Here is a 20,363-nt window from a genome sequence, read left to right as displayed (position 1 = left end):
AGAAGATTTCACACTGGGTCACGACTGAAGAGAAATCAGAAATCAAGTCAGGAGGAGACTTTGTGGTGAAGGCAGAAGGTCAGAGTCAAGAAGGGGCTGGGGTCATGTGATTACAGTAAAGCAGCAGTCAAGTCAATATGAAACGAGACCATGAAGAGTCAAAAACCACATGCCAATTACACAGCCTTGTCATTTAACTTTGCGTTTGCCTATAAGTTCTGCAAAAAGCTTCAGTGTTAGTAATGTAATGTCTGGAACTCCTCCATGCATTGGCAGTACCAACAAGTACTTCTCTGCAGAGCCGATGTTATTTCATCCTTAAGCACTAACGTGACTAGAGTGCCAATGTGTTTATCTGAGGTGAAGCGTAACGGCACAGCTAACTGCTCGTGAAATGCAGTCATAATGATTGCCACCAAAGAGACTAAAATATAATGAGCTACCTAACTGCTCAAAAAACATCTCAGTGTGTCTGTTAGCAAAGTTAATATTTTGCCATTTTCTTGTATCTCTGTAAAGACAGACTTAAGTTGCTGTGCAGTGAATCTTTTCTTGCTTATCTGCTGTATTTTTCCTTTGTCAGGGCCATCTTAACAGCATTATAGGCCCCTGGGCAAAGCAGTACACTGGGACCCCTACCTACACAACCACTCAGCAAGTCACAACATGCATAAATTAGCATGGGGCCCCTGGGCAATTGCCCAGCGTGCCCATGCACAAATATGGCCCTGCCCTTTGTGGCATCTGCCTTAACTATCCACTACTACAGCATACTCGGCCCACGGCAGAATGTTGGCACTTGCACCGGTGGGGTCACATCCACTCCATGGGTATTGAACCTCCAGCCATAATAACAAATATGACAGACGATTGGGCTGGTATGGCATTAATGATGCTAGCTTGACGGAGACATGCATTTTATTACACGTGGGCATATTGCATTATGGAAGTGCCTGCTGGCCAATTTATACAAAGTTACAGGCATTAGTGAATATGCAAGACATTTTTTAAATTCCTCTTTTTCAGTCGGCTTTTGTAACTCTAAAGATCATAACCAGCAGGTCCCATCTTAGTGTCACTATCTGGTGGCCCTGAATTGGATTAAACCAGCTCAAACATGAAAAGATGGATATAGCACACTTTGACGCCTTCCCTCCTTCTATTAATAAAAGCTGCTTTCTCTAAACTACACACACAGACTTGGGTGTCAGAAATGTTCAAGAAGGGAGCAAAGGTTCAAGTGAAGTACAAAACCAAGGGATTTAGACAGATGGCAATAGTGTTAACAGGAGAGAGGGGTAAACTTAAAACACAATGAAACAGCAGTAATCGAAATAAAATTCAAATAACCCCTGACTTATTGATTCTAAAATGCAAATTTTATTTAAAATAAGCATGTCACTTAGTGACATTATATACTAATAAATTGACAAACCCCAAGATTGTGAGGTTACAATCAGAAGCCATGGGTTCACAGCACTTGTCGTCGGTGCCCATCTTCTCCCAGCTTGTTAATAACTTTGTCATTCTTAAAGTCTTAGTCTGGTGAACACTCACCATCTACAGTCCACACAACAGTGCATTTGTCACCATACTCATCATGCTAAACAACTTTTACACTTTACAAGTTTTTAACATCTGAGCAGTATGAATGTCATCTTGAGGAGCATTAAACAGATGGGCACAAATCCATAGTCGTGACATTTATAGTGTATGGCAAAAGGTGGGTGAAGACGACTGAGGGTTGTAGACTCTCCCTGTGGTTTCACTTTCAACAACCAGGAGAAAGATGCATGCTTTTGGCAGTGAGCTATTGACCGGGTTAATAAAATGTCCACACACACTCAGAGTGAGAAAGCCCCTTGCGCATATAAATAGTTGAACATTGCTCTGTTAGTTTTTCCCGCAGCACTGACACATTACCCAGCATTTCGATTCAAGTTTAATCTTAGTCCTCCTTGGTTACTTATATACATGAGTAACAGACGTTTAACAGGCTGTTAATGTCCTCACTAATTTAACTGAGTTGCCAGGCTCTTACGGCGTAAGAAAACCTTGATGGCGTTGCATGAATCTGGGGATACACTGCAGCTGCCAGCTTGTGCTGCACTTTCCTTAGCGCTACAGCTAAAATAAACTGTTCAAAGACAAACCTGGAATTCTTCAGAACGTAAGGCCGCTCCACTAGGCTGAACACATTACCTTTGCTTCTTGACTACAATTTTTTGTTTTGTGTTCAGGCAGGTCTCCACTTTCAGCACTCTGCAGGTACAAATAAGCATATAAAATTAACAGGTTTTTCATTTCAACTTAATTTAAATCAATTTGCAAGTAGCGACTTCCATCGTTTACTTACTAATGAAGCAAAAGGGTTTTGATGCATGCACCTCATGTACGACGTATGCACAATACCTAGAAGCTGAGGCGCAGTACACTACATTACTGAGAAGCACATGTAGTCGCCATTTTCACATTCGTTTGCACGTATCTGACAGTCATCAGTTAGTGGTGGATTGTCATGCCATCGGTATGTGTTTTATGATTTACAGAAATACGCCACCTAAAAATGATATTTGTTGATGTTACCTCATGCAGTTTGTAGTGATGGCTGAGAAAAATGGGTAATCTCGTGTTTTCATGCAGAATGGACAGAAAATGTTTATGATGCAATAGAAGCCAATAGTGACCAATGTGAAAAGAGAAAAAAAAAACACCTTACATTACTCATGTTGAATAATCAAGGTGTCTTGTTATCCAACCATATGCTTTAATATTGCTAAAATATTTTAAAATAAATACTTCAGGAAAAATCAATACACATCATAAACAGGAAGCTAAAGCCTACATGGATAGGACTTGTTATACAAAGAACTGCCTCTCCCCCTCGTTCACTGGTTAAGAGTCCTGTCTTTAATTCAACAGTTCCTCCCCATGATGCTTTAGGTTTCATGTTTACGTGTGGTGCTGATAACATTTGGTTGTGAATGTCTAAACGAGTAGAACTTCCTATAACACCACACCCAGTCACATTTAGTTTAAATGATCAGTTCCATTGGCTTTGTTCAAATTTTTGACTCTTTCCAAATTAATTAGCTTTTGTTTCTGCATATCCCCTTGTGCTTTAGCCATCTCCTGCTCATTTTCTTTACACCCCTGTGTTTACAGTGTGGCCTGTAAGGGGGCGTCACTGAGCTCTAAACCCCAGACAACTACACACGGACAGTTGTGGGTTCAAATAAGACTGTTTTTATTTTTCTCTGTTGCACTTACAATAAAGGCACTTTTACCATCCACAGTGCAACTTCCTGGGCAAAGTGAAGGGTGCCTTATTAATCTGAAGTTGGCAGTACTTTAGTGCCAAAACAATTGTCTCCAAGAAGCACTTCCGGGTTAGGTGGAACCATCCTTCCTTGGTAGCACCCACAGAACTTTACTAGGCAGCCCTGTAGAACTACAATTCCCACACTGCCTTGTGGGTGTCCAGACAGGGGCTCAACAAGAGGGATCCTAACTCCCAATGTGCAGTAGAACAAAATAAATATGGAAGGTAACCTCCCACAATCACATAATTTCTTCTGGCCATCCAGCCATTTAAGGGGTTTCTTTTCCTTGCTGCCAGGGGCCCTGTCCAGGCATTACACTCTGTGCCAGTGGCCCTCCATACCAGCTTCCTGGCTAAAACAGGGAATGCCAGACCTATCTTCATCAGCATGTCTTCTACTGCCCTCCCAGGAACAGTGTCCACCCCAGCTGAGATGCCAGTCTATCCATGAAACCAATTTATCACTAGACCTTTTTTTTTTTGAGCAAGACTCTCTTTAATGACTTTTCTTTTTTACATCACTTGCAGTATGTCATGACTTAGTTGGCCAAACAAACTTTTGTATGCAGGAAAAACTTGTGAGACGAGTTGAGATCTTAACTAGCATGCTGGTGCAGCAACCTATAAGCGCAGGTCAAGAACAAAGCAGTCAGTTGTGGAAATGTCAAAGCCCCAGTTCATCTGAAATGAGCTTCCTAAGCAGCCAATAAGCTTTTAGGTCTTGTTCTTCACACAAAATCACGTTGATATCCTCATGCTAGGACACGGCCCAATCACACTTCTTTTGTTCAGTATTAAACACATCAGATGTTCTCCTTTTTTTGCCTTTCTCTCCCCAAAATGCTAAATATTCATGTGTTCAACTTCATACCAAACATTAGAATGATTTTCTTTCATCCATTTTTCAGCCACAAATGCTTCTTCAGATATGGCTGCATTTCTCTCAATAGCCCAAACTATGAGAACTTTTGGATTTCTTTAAACAGTAATTCCTTTGAAGGAGAAGAGCAAACTTAAAATGAGGGTGCTATATAACGGCATGTGTTCACGTGCATGTGTAGGCCAGCAATGTCCAGGGCTCTGCACGACACTCCACATGCCAGTCTTAAAACATCATTAGCGTCTAAGTCAGCAAGCGCCAAAATCAAAACAAAATAGAATATACAGTAAATGAAAACAAAGAAACAAACAGCAAGGCTTAGTCATCGTAACATTTCCCCTAACATGAACATCTGCAGCTGCTGCATTGAGAACAGTGTTTAGGGGGCGAACACCTTTATTGTCTTTCTATTTGATCGTTAATTCTTGCAACAGTTTTACACTGAAGTCTCCAGGCATAACATGGCAGGTTGGTTGTATAGTGCATCATTTCCACTATCCATGTCAACATCTGATGACCAATTCATATTCTCATCACCATCGCTTGATTCAACTAATGGTTCAGCTTCAGCATGTTCTAAAACTAACGTTAGTTTTTTTTATTTTTTTTTTTATTGATTTTATTAAAATTAAACATCATTCCATACAAATAAATACATTTTTACAAACATAAGATCGAAAACAAGTCAACCCCCACCCCTACGTTACAGTTTCTTGTTTGTATGTCATTGTGTTGTTGGTTGAAGGCTCCACCCCATTCATGAATATTGATCAGTTACCGTACTGTGGCAAAATGCATAGACACTTTCATGATTTTTTGCAGCATGCCATTAGATGGCAGCAGAATACCATCCTGAGTGTTATTCAGGCTTAAAGCTGTAAAAGCGGATCATCTCTTGTCACCTGCGCCTGACTCGGGAATAACTGTAATTGTAAAGAATTTTGAGCCGAGTAACTCTCGAGATTAACACTAAGGAGATTAATCATACCTGGTGCAGCCCCCCTGCTATTGGTTTTAGATGTCCTATAATTAGTTCAATTAAGATTGCCAGTCTGTAGTTAAGGGGTCTCAATTGATTGCAATGTAAATGCACCTTATATAAAAGGATCCAGTTTGCTGCAAGTCAGTGTAATGTTTTAACCTACACAATGTAGACAGAAGAAGACACCAAGCAACTCCGTAAACAGAAAATGGAAAAGCACAAGTCAGAGGATGGAAACAAAAAAACGACCAAAGGTAATGAGTATTCCTCAGAGTTCAGTCAAATCAGTCATTAATAAGAGTAACTGTTAAGAGTATGGCACAGCTGTAAATCTGTCTATTGCAAAGCATCCATACAAACTGAGTGACTGTGCAAGAAGAATTTTGAGGGATGCCACCAAGATACCAATTATACCTCAGAAGGAGTTACAAACTATTGTGGATGAGACTGGAGACACCGCACATTGCCACCATTAACAAAACAAATGCATGACATCTCAGCTAGAGTTTGTCCGAAAGCACATTGGACACTCTGAAGTCAGCTGATGATGGATTTTTGGCCACCAGACTAAATGCCATCTTTGGTATGAGCTAAACACTGCACATCATGGGTGGTAGCATCACACTGTGGAAATGCTACTCTGCAGCTGGTCCTAGAAGGCCTGTGAGGGTCGGGAATAAAATAAGTGCAGCAAAATACAGGGACATTCTGGAAGTAAATCTGAAGCAGTTCAGAAGATTTGTTTTCCAGCAAGACAATAACACCAAGCATAAAAACAAATCTACACAGGAAAGCCTTAAAAACAACAACGTGAATGTCCTGGAGTGGCTGAAACAGAGTCCAGGTGTCAATCCAACTGAGAATTTGCGACTGGACTTGAAAATGGCTGTTCACAGACAATCAACATGCAATTTGACAGAGCTTGAGAAGTTTTGCAAAGAAGAATTGAGAAAAATGGCAGTGTCTAGATGTACAAGGCTTATAGAGAGACCAGTGCAGACAGACACTGGGATGCCAAATCTACTAAATATTGACATGATGGGGGTGAATACTTATGCAATGATCAATTATTGTGAGTTTTTTTTTTATTTGTAATTAATTTAGAACACTTTACTGAGCTACGTTTTCACTTTGAAATGAAATTGTCTATTTCTGCTAAATAATGGCAGGAAAAGCTTAAATTCAATCCACTGTGATTTAACATGCGAAAACGTCTGAGGGAGTGAATATGCTTGATAGGCGCTATATAATGCAAGACAATGAACTGTTCTGTAATGGTAATGAATTGCCTTAAGCTTAATGAAGCTACAGGCTCCACTGTTTAAAAAATCCAAACAACATTTTATATATTTGTACTTACTAAATGCTCTCCTAAAAAGAACTCTTCCCTTTTATGAAAACTTTAACAAGTTTTTCATTTACAGCGGGGAATATAAGTACTGAATGCTTCAATGTTTTTCTCAGTAAATATATTTCTAATGGGGCTACTGACAAGAAATTTTCACCAGATGTCAGTAACCACCCAAGTAATCCACACATACAAAGAAATCAAAACAAATAAGTGCATAAATTAATTTATGTGTAATAAAGTGGGATGACACAGGAAAAATTATTGAACACATGAAGAAAAGGAGGTGCAAAAAAGCATGGAAAGTCAAGAAACTAGCTAAAAATCTGTCAGTATTTAGAAAGCAATCCTGCCCCCTATCAGTGCAAATTAATATCAGCTGGATTAGACCTAATTGATGGCCTATAAAAAGGTTTCTCATTACCAAGGTGTAGTACACAAGAAGCATCTCATGAAGGGTAAAAGCAAAGAGCTCTCTCAAGACCTTTGCAACTTTATTGTTGCAAAACATACTGATGGCATTGGTTACAGACGTATTTCTAAACTTCTGAATGTTCCAGGGAGCACAGTTGGGGACACAATCCAGAAGTTAAAAGAACATCATTTTACCATAAACTGGCCACAACCAGGTGCTCCTCACAAGATTTCTGACAGAGGAAATCTTGTTCATGTCAATAGCCTATTTAGAAATATATTTACTGAGAAAAATGTTGATGCTTTCAATACTTGTTTTCCCTGCTGTCGAGAACAAAAGATCCATGGAAACAGTTTGCAAGTGGTGTGGGAGAATACAGCGCCTCAAATGTTGCCCTTGAAGAAAACATTCTGTTAGATGACGCTGGTGAGCTATGAGGGGCTGAACCGCTGATTCTATCGAAGCCTTTTGTGCTCTCAGTTGTTTCGAGTTCACTGTTTTACCCAGTTAACTGCAGTACTAGAACACCATTTCTAGATGCAATGTGCTCAAGCCATTAAAATAATGCAGAACTGATTTTGTCAAGCTTTTATACTTAAGCTGCAATCAGTAAGTAATCCAACATTGCAGATGCCCATCCACTGTTTTGAACACTTTTTTTAAAAAAATACAAACACCGAAGGAAATTTCTTGTATGAAAGAAAAACAATTATTATAACACAAAAAAATGCACATTTAAGAATAAGCACGTCAAATCATCTATCAAAGCCCACACCTTATTTCATGGCTTTAGGGTGTCAATTAGAAGAGAAACAAAAAATTAGGGTCACCTTTTAAAAGTAATTTATTTTTGCGCAGATAGCTACAGCTTGAAAAATACAGCATAAAGAAATGTACCTTAGTTAAAATTAGATACATGTTTTGTGTCCAGAAGCTGGAAATTAATTAAAATCAGGGAGTTTAATATAATCTTCTTTAGTTAACCAAAATGTTTACGATTGGATAACACAATTAAACCAAACATCAGGAAAATATGACGACTTTTAACCAATGACAAGACAAAGGACAGGAAATGGACTGCCTACATTAAGAAAGCATTTTGTATGCGCAATAAATTAAAAGCGTTCCTATGCCTCTATATTAAATAAATTAAATTGTTACTTAAATACAACTTTGCTTGAAATATTAATAACCGCAATAAACATAGAAATGTAACAATTTGAACTTCAAGTGACTCAATTGTGGGCACTGGGAATGTTAAAAAAGTGAATTAAGCAGTAAAACTTCTTAGACATGATATAATCATATTTTAATATCTAAATAGTTGGTATAAGGTACTGAAATTTAAAATCTAAATATTTGGTTGGGGCCAAAATAAGCAAATGTCATTGAAACCGACATCTTTATTTTCTCTTTCAAACACTATGATACATCATCTGCTAAAATACAGATAAATGGAAATCCACCAGCTGCTCTTTTACAGCTTCCAATGCTAGATTTTCTTTTTTAAATCAAAGATAACCTATAAGATGACAACCAAAAAATGAAGGAAATACATTTTATAAACTCATTTCACTAAAACAAATCTAATCCTGATGCACTTTTGTAATGTTTTATAAATGACACTTGTTTAAACTTTTTAATTTTTATGTAAAGAGCAGACTGCTATTGGCATTTTATCAATGATTCGACTTTTCCTTTTCTCATACTTTTCACTTAAAAAGACAAGAGTTACATTACAAAGGGTGTGTTTTGTCACTAAATGCAGCTCCACAGTTGTGTAAACAAATATCTAAACCAGATTAAGGAGTCTGGAATTGAGAAGAACACAACAGGAAATTCAAATACCGCAGGGTGGTCTGCGAAGCCCAGCTAAGGCCAGGGTTTTTGCAAATTAAAGAATTTCCAGATCCACATGCCGGACCTCAGGATTACGTTGCTGAAAACAGAAAAAAAAAAAGCAGTTTGTTTAATTTGTGTGATTCATATTTCCCCTCTAGGCTTAACATAGTATATCAAAAAATAATGTTGCTATGGTTTGCATAGAATTATATATTAAAAACAAATAAACTGATTTTATTTTGTACAAATGATAATTCAGATACTTCTATTACAATTTATGGAAAAATCTCACTATGTATGGTAATAACAATAAACTGATAACAATCCCAATTTAAAATCTCAGCACATGATTGTTTTATTTTAGAAAATGGTTTCATGTGGCTATCGTTAAAATAAAATGAGGGTTCCCCAAAAGTTTTGCTACACAGTTTTTAATTGCTAGTAGTATTTCAAGCAGTGGTTCCCAACCTTTTTTTGGCCATGCCCCACCTAGGCCTCTTTAAAATCATAATGTCCCCTACTGTAACATATACCTTATTCTTATTATTACCTATTCAAAAAGTGAACCCCTACTCACGTGGAGGAAGCCCATAATGTAATTAATTTGGTCTAAACAGCTTCCACAGAACATGGAAACAAAACAGGGAAGTGATAGTTGAAGTACTGACAAAGAAATCACTAAGATGACTAAGGTGATCAAAACCTTTCATCTTTATCGTCATAATTGCAGAACAATTTAAAGAACACATCTCTTTCTGCATTCTGACAGAAATATAGAAAGTTTAGCAACATTTTTGTGTAGTATGTTCACCAGCTATTTCAGAACTATGAGCTGGCTAAAAGTAGGAAACTTCAATGCTGCATATGATGCCAATTTATTGCCCCTGTTGCATCTTGGGCACAATTTCTGAGAGAGGATCTAGCCCAGGTAATTCAGTCAAATCAAATGACATATCTCAAGATCATTAACTCCTAAATAACTACTATGATAAATTATTCCTATCTATCCATTTTCAGTCTGGCAGTGTGTCATAGTGGTTAAGGCTTTGGACTTCAAACCCTGAGGTTGTGGGTACAAATCCCACTATTAAAGCTCTGTGGCCATAAGTTAGTTACTTCATCTGCTTGTGCTGCAACTGGAAAAACAAAACAAACACAACCAATTGTATCTCAAATGTTGTAAGTCTTCTTTGATAAAGATGTCGGCCAATTAAGAAGAAAGGGAAAAAATAGTAATTCTACTTAAGAAAATCAAAAAACAAGCACAAAAAGGCACACAAGTACACACTTCAATGCAGAATACCCCAAGAATGATTGTGTAAACTAACACGAACAAAGGCAGATCACACAAGCTCCACAAGGAATGCACTTCAGCAAACTAATGGGACGCAAAAACCGACAGGCAGAATTACATGCCATTTTATTTAAGATTTAAGTGTAGCTGTAAAAGTCTTCCAAGTATGGTACAGTTTTCACATTCAGAGTGCATTAAAAGAGGAGTTTGCTAAATGGCTCTACATAAAATTCGGTTAAAGTTAATCATAAAATAACAGTTAATATATTTAAAAGCAATTAACAAAAAGCTTTAACTTCATAAATCTTGCATCACAATTCATTTTGGCTATCTACCCAGCCACAAAAGCCTGTGCTCTCGCCTAATGAGTAGACATTTCCTCACACGACTGTTTTAAATGTTAGCTGACGCGATTCACAGCAGGTCTGCTCACTTATTCCCCTTTTTCCATATTGTTGTTCATAGTAGAAATACCAACTTTTAAAGCTTTGCATGCCTACTCAAACCTCCATCGAAAAGATATACATTTTAAAAATGTTTAATATTATAAATATTACTAAAATATATAAAAAAAAACATAAATATTTAGTTATAATACATACTTTTAGCTCCTTCTCAAGTCTGTCCACTTCAGCTCCCAGGGTGTCAATGATGTTTTCTCCATGCTTCAACATGAAGTTCTCTAAGTCTTCTGGTGTCTTTACTTGCTGTATTTCCTGTAAGAACAAAAATTGAAAAATTAGTAAGATTATTTCAAAATTATACTATGTAATACAACAAAATTGCAGTGATTTTCAATGTGTTCAGTAGCAGAAGTACATATTATGTTACCATACCACATACTTCAAGCTTTAAATAATACATGAATGACATTTGTTGCAAAAAGAAAATTGCTTAGGCCTTGCAATACTTTTCAAGTAGAAATATACGGTTATTTTTAATTAATACTTTTGGCAGATGGCCGGGGTCCTTGCCTGGCCAGGATGCCTCCATGCTGGGAGGACCAGGGGAGCAAGTGTGGTCAGAACGTCACTAGATGGCAGCCCCCCGGGGTTCAGCGATGCCTTGGACTCACGCAGGGCTTCATGGGAGTCGGAGTTATCTACAGCCCTGTTGGAATCTGGGGGTGCCGCCAGGGGGTGCTGAAACAGTTGCTGAGCCCTCTTGGGCGGGTTTTCAGCCACACCCGGAAGTGCTACTGGAAGCAGGTCAACGAGCACCTGGAGCACTTCCGGGAGCATTATAAAAGGAGCCAGCAGTCACCACTCCAGGAGCCAGAGTCAGTAGGAGGAAGAGGATGAAGCTTGCTGAGGAGGAGTGGAGGAGAAAAGAAAAGGACTGAGAGATAAAGAAAGGGAATAAGAAAGTAAAGAAAGGAAAGGGTGTGATTTGGGGACACTGTATATAAATAAATTCATGTGTGCTTTTTGAAGTTGTGCATCTAGCATCTGTCTGTGTTGGGTTAGTGCATTATAGCACCATCAATCTTCCACACAATATTAAAATATAAACTCTGCAGATTCTTATCTACCTATATATTTTTCCAACTGCCAGTATCTACTAAGTACAGGGTGGTCGAGATCTAATTATGCAGATCCAGATCATCTGGATGACTGATTTATGCAGGAATGATTCCAATTCGGCGTGAAGACGATTCTTCATGTCGTCAGTTCACACACTTCTTTATGGTCCAGGATTTTTCGGGTGATTTTCTATGTAATAAACTTAATAAGTTATAGCGTAAATAAAATTGCATAATTAGATCTGCACCACCCTATACATAGGTCAGCACTCTCCCTGATGGCAGTTTCTGCCACTGGCTACTTTATCCCTCAGCTAGTAGATCTGGGTCAAACAAATTGAAAAAAATGAATGGCAAGAATCTATCTACAACTGGTAGACATCTGTCCAACAAAAAGTAACTTATTTACGGTATATGCAATTATGACTGGTGCAACACTATGTATCTAATCCAATTTGCACACATCATTGTGTCACTATATAAGTCACCCCACTAAACATAAAGCATCTTCCAAAATAAAAAGTGAGAGTCATTGTTTACAATACGAAAAAGAATCGTATTTAAAACGAGGGTTCAAAAACTTTAATACTTGTGTATAACTTAAAATTTTCAAATCATGTTGCTATTAGGAAAAAAAGTTATTCATTAATGGTTTAGTTTTACATGATGCTCCTTGTAATATGACGGCACTGTAATTAGCATTACTGCCTCATGGATCCGGCATCCTTGGTTTGAATACAAAGCCCAATGATTGTCCAAGTACAGTGTGCATACTGTCACCGTGTCAAAGTGGATCTTCTTCCTAAACCAGTAAACAAGGCCAAACTCTGTAAAGGATCGTAAATCCAAGAATGGCAATCACTTTCTGTTCCCTCTGATCTTTGAAGGGATGAAAAATCATGATGGGTGGGAGCTTCCTGGGAAAGTTTTCAATTAATTAAATAAATATATTTGTAATAAAACTAACCAACTTATTAAAACTAAAATTGAAATTTAATTGTTATATCATTTAAGTCCAAAATGTCTTCGAGTTGCTGCACTCATAAGTAAAAAAAATATTGGAGTGCAAAGGTTTAAATGAAGTAAATTGGAAACAAAAAATTCATAAAATGGTAAATTCAAAATAGTTAATCAAAAATTTCCTTATAAACAACATTTTTGGTAAAGATGGTTTCCTGTCCTTGAATCAGCTCTGCCTGGTATGGAGTAGTTAAAACCTTCACTTCAACGTCACACGAGCGCCGGACTCTTGAAAAGGCAACATAAAGTTGTCCATGTTCAAATACAGGCTCAGATAGGTAAACCCTACTTTGTCCATGGTTTGTCCCTGGAGTTTCCTCCGATATTCTTTCTGATGAACAATTGCGCAAGCCTTCCAAACGCTTCTCTCATTGTTCTGTTGTCTCGTTTGCACGCCTATCTGATATCTGAGCTCTTTCTTTTTGGAGCTGTGCCTCTTTTGCTTCTGGTGTTTTAGAAGAGTGTTGTAGGTGCCTTCGTTCATTGTTTTTATCCATGCGGGCTCGTTTTTATATTTCTGATCGTTGAGCTGTTTCTTTTCAGAGCTGTGACTTCTTTGCTTCTCATGTTTCAAAAGCGCGTTGTAGTTGCCTTCGTTCATTGTTTTTATCCATGCGGTCTCGTTTTTGTTTTTCTGTGGCTGTGTCGTTAGCTAGAAGTTGTTTGCTGTTAGGAATCATAACTGAACTTACTTTTAACACTGAATTACCCTAATGTGTAGTCGAGTAGCTGCTGGCACTGTGTAGTCGAGTAGCTGCTGGCACTTTGGAGTGGAGAACACTGACTGCTGACACTGTGGAGTGGAGTACTGCTGGCACTGTCTAGTGGAGTAGCTGCTGGCACTGTGGAGTGGAGAACACTGAATGCTGGCACTGTCAGTAGTCACTACTACCTCAAGTTTAAATATGTCACCTTGGCGACTTGTTGGTGTGCACACTTTACCTCAAGCTTACTTTACAGGTTGTGTTGTGTTGTTTGGGCGCCACCTACTGACTCTGGGAAGCCGTTGGGTTTGACTCTGGGGCGCTGTGCGCTTTCGGTGCCACCTAGTTCCCTGATGGTAGCGGTGGCGGATTGGAGATCTACATTACTAAACAAAGGTTGTATATGCGATGGTGTGCGCGTTCGCGTTCGGGCGGCGGTTGTATTGTGCACGAAACGAAGGTTGTATATGAGGTGGTGTGTGCATTCACGTTCGGGCGGCGGTTGTATTGTGCACGGCTTGATTCTGGCCTATGGCATCTGTGCATATATACAACTTTCATTTAGTAATATAGATATTTAAAGACATACTCTTTAGTTCAATTAGTCCATTCTGGGTGTGTGCTGTCCTACCCGGGAATCTTTCCTGCCTTGCACCAGGTTCTGCTGGGCTAGGCATTGGCTGCCCTCTATCTCAAATTGGAGAAGGTGGGTATGAGAATGTAATGTTATGCTCCTGTAGTCCTGAGGTCAGCCTTGGGGAAAGTTGATATTTAAATTTTAGCTAATTAATTTTTTTATGGTAAATAACTAAATATGTATTAAACTCTCCATGGACCCTTCACAGATCCAGTAGTAATCAATAAGTCCCTCACTGATGCAATGGGTTAAGTACCCCTGCACAATCAAGCTGCTGTATACTTCTATCTTTCTATCCATTTTCCACATATTCTTTGTATGGTCAAGAACTCTGAGTGCTACATGATTAAGTGCTCAGTTCCAGTCAACCATTATCTAAGTCTGTTATGTGGCAATCAAGTTAAGAGCGACATTGACTGTCGTTTGTTAAACAGCCTTATAATACGCAATCCGTAGTTTTCAGTTACTGGTTTGTTATGCTTAGGCTTATAAATCAGACAAAGTGTGTATATACTGGACAATTACGATAAAATATTACTTAAGAACTCCAGCGATGTGACAAGAATACTCAAACGCTTTGGAAATTAAATGATCAATCTTACTTTTGAAACATGTTTGGTGGTCTTTTTTGCAATTTGCTTTATGATACTTTGCTTGTAAGTAAAGTTCTAAGAAACTTTGGTAGACCACAAGTCTTTGTAATATACAGAAACAGTTATTGAATTACATTCTATAGCAAATTTAATATTATTATTGTATAAATATTGTCCAAGTGTTTTAACTAAGAGATGCATTTTTGAAGTTCCATTAATAAATGATAAAGCTAAAAACTGAAGAAACACAGTCCTTTCTTGAACATCCCATCAAGGCATGTGTGCTTTTATCCATCCATCTTCCGCTTATCTGGGGTCGGGTCACAGGGGCAGCAGCTTAAGCAGAGAGACTGACCAGACTTCCCTCTCCCTGGCCACTTCTTTCAGCTCTTCCGGGAGAATCCCAAGGCGTTCCCAGGCCAGCCGGGAGACATAGTCCCTCCAGCGTGTCCTGGGTCTTCCCCAGGGCCTCCTCCCAGTTGGGCGTGCCCGGAACACCTCACCAGGGAAGTGTCCAGGAGGCATCCTGATCAGATGCCCGAGCCACCTCATCTGACTCCTCTCGATGCTTTTATTCCTATTTAAATGCATTATCAACACAAGGAAGTTAACTCAAAATAAAAAATGTGGAAAGGGAAGATGAGAACATTTAAAAACAAAAGGACTGAACTAGGAATCACTAGTAACAAAGAGAATATGTCAAGCTAATGAATGAAGCTATGCAAAGTATTCAAAAGATAGTGATAGATAGTATGTTAAAAAAGAGGATACTGAACAGGAATACACAGAACCACATGTTCATATTTACTTATGGCTTATATTGCACAAGAGACCTGAAGGTATTCCCAAAACAAATAATTGCTCAAATATACATCTGTTAAAAAGACTAAGAATCAACTGATACTCAAGTTAAAAGTTTTATTTAAATGCAGGCATACTTGCAGTATTTGTTCAATGTCTTGTTTCTCTAGGTAGGACCGGGTTACAACTCGGCCATCAAAATCTACTTCTGCCTTGAAGCGAATTTTGCTCAGTCCAATGTCTGTTGCCTTCACATCATGGATAGCTCTGAAAAAGGGGTTGTTCAAGTCTTCAGTTATTTAAGTTATACTCAAGCTATCAATTTTTTTCCTGGAATTCAACATATAGTATAAACTACATACAGTGCTCTGTAGTAGTTACAAAAGAATCAACCCTCTCTATTTTAGGAAACATGGTTGTTGATACTGTTTGTTATGGCATAATGTCTGCTGAGAACAGAAGTGGGTAGACAGACAGAATCTTGTGCAGGTTTTAAAATCACTGGTCGCCACCTCCCTATTGTGGATTCACCCTTTTGCAAATTGAAACATAAAGCCATTAAGATTGCTTCTGAACTGATGCACCCCACTCACCCTCTGTTCACTCTCCTTTCATCTGGTAAATGGCTCAGGTCATTCAAGACCAGCTCTAACAGATTTCCATAAAGAACTTATCTACAAGCTGTGAGATACACAAGCTCAAGCCCTCAACATCTATATAAACCCAACATCTTGAGCTATCTACAGTAATTTGATGGCTATGTTGTATGTTTGTACTGATGTCAATCTGAATGAACTTCACCAAATTAAATTTCAAGCAGCTCATATAATTAACAAATAAAGTACTGACTTTTAAATCTGATTGAGAAGATTTATTTTGATTAGGAAGTCAACATTCTTGGTTCACTGACCAATAACAAAAACAGAAAACCTTTTAACAGCATTTGGGAGTATTTGATTATAAAAAGATTCCAATGAATGACTGATGATTCAAAGACATGCCCAAAAATTACATTGCATTAAAATTACTTATTTGGCTGACGCCTTAATCCAAGGTGACTTATAACATTTATGATACAATTGGTTATATTTCTTTTGGCTTTCCAATTGGAGCACAGGCAGGTCAAGTGACTTGCTCAGGGTCACAGAGTGTCAGAAACAGGATTTGAACCCACAACCTCAGGGGTTGAAGTCCAAAGCCTTAACCGCAACACCACACTGTCTGCTGTGCCATCTACAGGAAATAAAAATAGTTGCATTTCAGCAACTTTGTAAACATTTGCTGACAAATTGCTACAATCTAGGCACTGGTCAAAGCAGTGATGTCTGATGTCTCTCATCTTCCTCTTGACAATACCTCACAGATTTTCTATGGGGTTTAGGTCAGGTGAGTTTGCTGGTCAATCAAGCACAGTGATACCATGGTCATTAAACCAGGTATTGGTAATTTTAACATTTTGTCAGCAGAGGGAAGCATGAAGTGCTCTAAAATTTCCTGGTATATTGCTGTGCTGACTTTGCACTTGATAAAACACAGTGGACCAACACCAGCAGATGACATGGCTCCCCAAATCATCACTAACTGTGGAAACTTCACATGGGACATCAAGCAACTTGGATTCTGTTTCTCTCCACTCTTCCTCCAGACTCTGGGACCTTGAATTCCAAATGAAATGAAAAATATACTTTCATCTAAAAAGAGGACTTTGGACCACTGAGCAACAAACAGTCCAGTCCGTTTTCTCCTTAGCCCAGGTAAGATGCTTTTGACATTGTCTCTGGCTCTGGCTTGATATAAGGAATGTGACAGTTATAGTCCATGTCTCGGATACATCTGTGTGTGGTGGCTCTTATAGCACAGACTTCATCCGCAGTCCACTACTTTTGAATCTCCCCCAAATTCTTGAATGGGCTGTGCTTCACAATCCTCTCAAGGCTGCGGTTATCCCTGTTGCTTGTGCACTTTTTTCTGCCACATTTTTTCCCTCCTCTCAACTTTCCATTAATATGCTTGGATACAGCAATCTGTGATCAGCCAGCTTCTTTTGCAATGACCTTTTGTGGCTTACCCTCCTTGTGGAGGGTGTCAATGACTGCCTTCTGGACATCTGTCAAGTCAGTAGTCTTCCCCATGATCGTGTGGCCTACTGAACCAGAATGAGAGGCCACTTAAAAGGCTCAGGACACCTTTATAGATATTTTGGGTTAAATAACTGAGTAGAATATGACACCATGAGTCTACAATATTCTAATTTTTTGACATACTGATTTTTGTGTTTTCATTAGCTATAAGCCATAATCAACAAAATGAAAAGAAATAAATGCTTGAAATATGTCACTCTGTGTGTAATGAATCTATATAATAAATGAGTTTCACTTTCTGAATTAAATTACTGAAATAAATTAACTTTTCAATGATATTCTAATTTATTGAGATGCACCTACAGCTGGGGAATAAAGGCATGCCATTAAAAAATGTGGTACATGCATTTTAAGCTGAGAAATAAATTATACTTTACCCCGTATGCTTAGGCATGGTCAACTACTTTCATTAATTTAAAGTAATATTTTTAATGTTTAAGAAACAACCCAACAACAGTTTTCTTTGAGGTGAACAAAAAAACTGTCACTTTACGATGAAAGAAAAATTAACAATCCTGGAAAAAGTGGATTCTGGAATGAAGAAAAATGAAGTGGCAAAAGCATTTTGGAATTACACCTTCATCTTTGTCTAACACGTCTCATTTTCATTCTATGTTCATACATGTATTTCTATATTAAGTCAAATTATACCTAAGGTCTCATTTTCATTCTGTGCTCATACATGTTTTTCAATTAAAAAAATAAATCTAACATCTTGTTTTCATTCTGTGTTCGTACCCATATTTCCATTTTTTTTTTTTTAAATTACATTGAACGTCTCATTTTCATTCTGTATTTTCATACCTGCATTTCTATAAAAAAAAGTTACATCTAACATCTTATTTTCAAATAAGTCTGGAGAAAAGGGATCAGGAGAATGTGAGCCTGTGCAACAAGCACAGTACACGGTAACCCTGATCCTGCGGAGGACAACCAGTTACTTGGTTTACTGTTTACCAGACACAGCAGAACAGCTGCAGAGCTGTCATTGTGCCAGTGCAGTTAGATATGGTGAATCGTTGGTGGCCCTGGTCACAATACTATACGTGTTTTCCTCATATTTGTTATAATATTTCCATTATAACAAAATATTTTTATAGTCCCATGAATTTCGATATAACGGAATTCCACCTGTATTTATTTGCTGCAGACATTATGATCTATAATGCTATTATGAGACCCATGATCTATCATGCACACAACATCCATCAATCCATCCATTATCCAACCCGCTATATCCTAACTACATGGTCACGGGGGTCTGCTGGAGCCAATCCCAGCCAACACAGGGCGCAAGGCAGGAAACAAACCCCAGGCAGGGCGCCAGCCCACCGCAGGGCATGCGCACACACACCCCACACACCAAGCACATACTAGGGATAATTTAGAAAGCACTCAAAACATGAAAATATTAATTAAAAAATGTTTATAACATACTTAAATACTTTATCATAATAGTATAACCTGTGACTAATGATCTTTACAATTTATTATAAAGCAAAATGCATCAAAGTATAAATGATTAGAATTAAAGTTCTACAATCAATTCAGGGGTACTGAATGAAATGGAAACATTACCTTACAGCAGGATCATTTTCTAATAATTCTGTGAGTTTCTGGGCCTGTTCAGGCTGGATAGATCTTCCCAGTAATGCTTCTGTATTAGTGTATATGAGAAAGGCTGAAACTACTCCCAAAAGTGTTCCCACTCCAAGGGATCCTATGCTATCATAATATGGGTTACCTAAATCAGGAAAGAAATTAAGGTGAAAAAACTACTTGAAAAAGCAACTGATACATATGTGTAACATTAAAACTTAACCACACAGCAAACAGCATTAAAAAAAAGAAATAACTTCAGTATACTTGCAAAATTCAGCACTAATAATATTGTGTTCTACTTTCCAATAATCCATGATCCCTGAGAGTGCACTAAACTGAAAAGGTTTTCATTTTCTTTAAATATAATTTTAAAAAATATAGTTACATTTATTCTCAGTTCTTATTTTTTGAATGATTAGAATATACATTTTACGAATAAGAGAAGATTACTCAGTCCACCAGGTTTTATTAGCATGTTTATCAAAATCACAATCAAACATTTTTGAAAAGCCATCAGGGTATCTTTCATAAACTAAATATTTGGTTACCTTTTTTTCCCTAATTCTCCAAAACTTTGGATGTGAAGAAATGCTTCCTGACTTTGTTCTCTAGTCCACTTTCCCATAATTTCCTCTGGTGTTCACCTCCACCATCATTCGCCACCTCAAGTACATGATTAGCAAATCAACTAACAATTCTATTGAAAGTATTCATATTGATTTGATTGTCTTGAGATTCTGAGGAGCTGGATTAGCTTTTAACGTGGCCTCTTATGTTCAAAAACAAAAGAGACAAGTTCTTATAGCCTGCCCGGGTAGGATGCACCCTGTTGCTCTACTCTGCACAGCGTCTAATGCTGCTATGCATATTTTTTTTTTGTAGTTCAGAAGCTGGAACTGAACAGTGCCACCAAGAAGGTTTTACTAGCACATTAAGGTGTGGACAGAATGTTGCTCGAGTTATAAAGAAAAACATTTTTTAGATATATATATTGACAACAGATGTGGAGGTTTAGGGAGAGACTCTGAGAAAAATGTAAACACACAGGGCAAACACACTCACAAGGGCCAATTTTGCTAAGGCAATTGGCCTAACCTGCATGTCTTTGAACTGTGGGAGGAAACCCGAGCAACCCAGAGGTAACCCACATGGATACAGGGAGAACAAACAAATTCCATGCAAGAAGGACCAGGGATGCAAACCTCAGTCTCCTTTTCACTACCACTACACCACCTCTAAAATTTTAGGAAGAGACAATGG

The 20,363-nt window shown here is 38.1% G+C and overlaps 1 protein-coding gene across 2 annotated transcripts in view; it reads right to left on the bottom strand.

Annotated features, from left to right (window-relative positions):
* Positions 1-7,767: 7,767 nt before the first annotated feature.
* slc30a9 (solute carrier family 30 member 9) overlaps positions 7,768-20,363 on the bottom strand; it is a 64,986-nt gene continuing 52,390 nt past the window's right edge. For both annotated transcript variants that reach the window (XM_039751364.1, XM_039751366.1), the window contains 4 exons: positions 19,080-19,245; positions 15,498-15,627; positions 10,686-10,799; positions 7,768-8,886 (listed from right to left, as the gene is read on the bottom strand). In XM_039751364.1, coding sequence (XP_039607298.1) covers positions 8,842-8,886; positions 10,686-10,799; positions 15,498-15,627; positions 19,080-19,245 — 455 coding nt within the window. In that variant the 3' untranslated portion in view covers positions 7,768-8,841. The remainder of the gene's footprint in view (positions 8,887-10,685; positions 10,800-15,497; positions 15,628-19,079; positions 19,246-20,363) is intronic.

Source organism: Polypterus senegalus, chromosome 4 (genome assembly GCF_016835505.1).
Source record: "Polypterus senegalus isolate Bchr_013 chromosome 4, ASM1683550v1, whole genome shotgun sequence".
In the NCBI taxonomy this organism is placed as follows: domain Eukaryota; kingdom Metazoa; phylum Chordata; class Cladistia; order Polypteriformes; family Polypteridae; genus Polypterus; species Polypterus senegalus.
The sequence above is the reverse complement of the archived record's forward strand: the minus strand, read 5'-3'. Positions and strand labels throughout refer to the sequence as shown.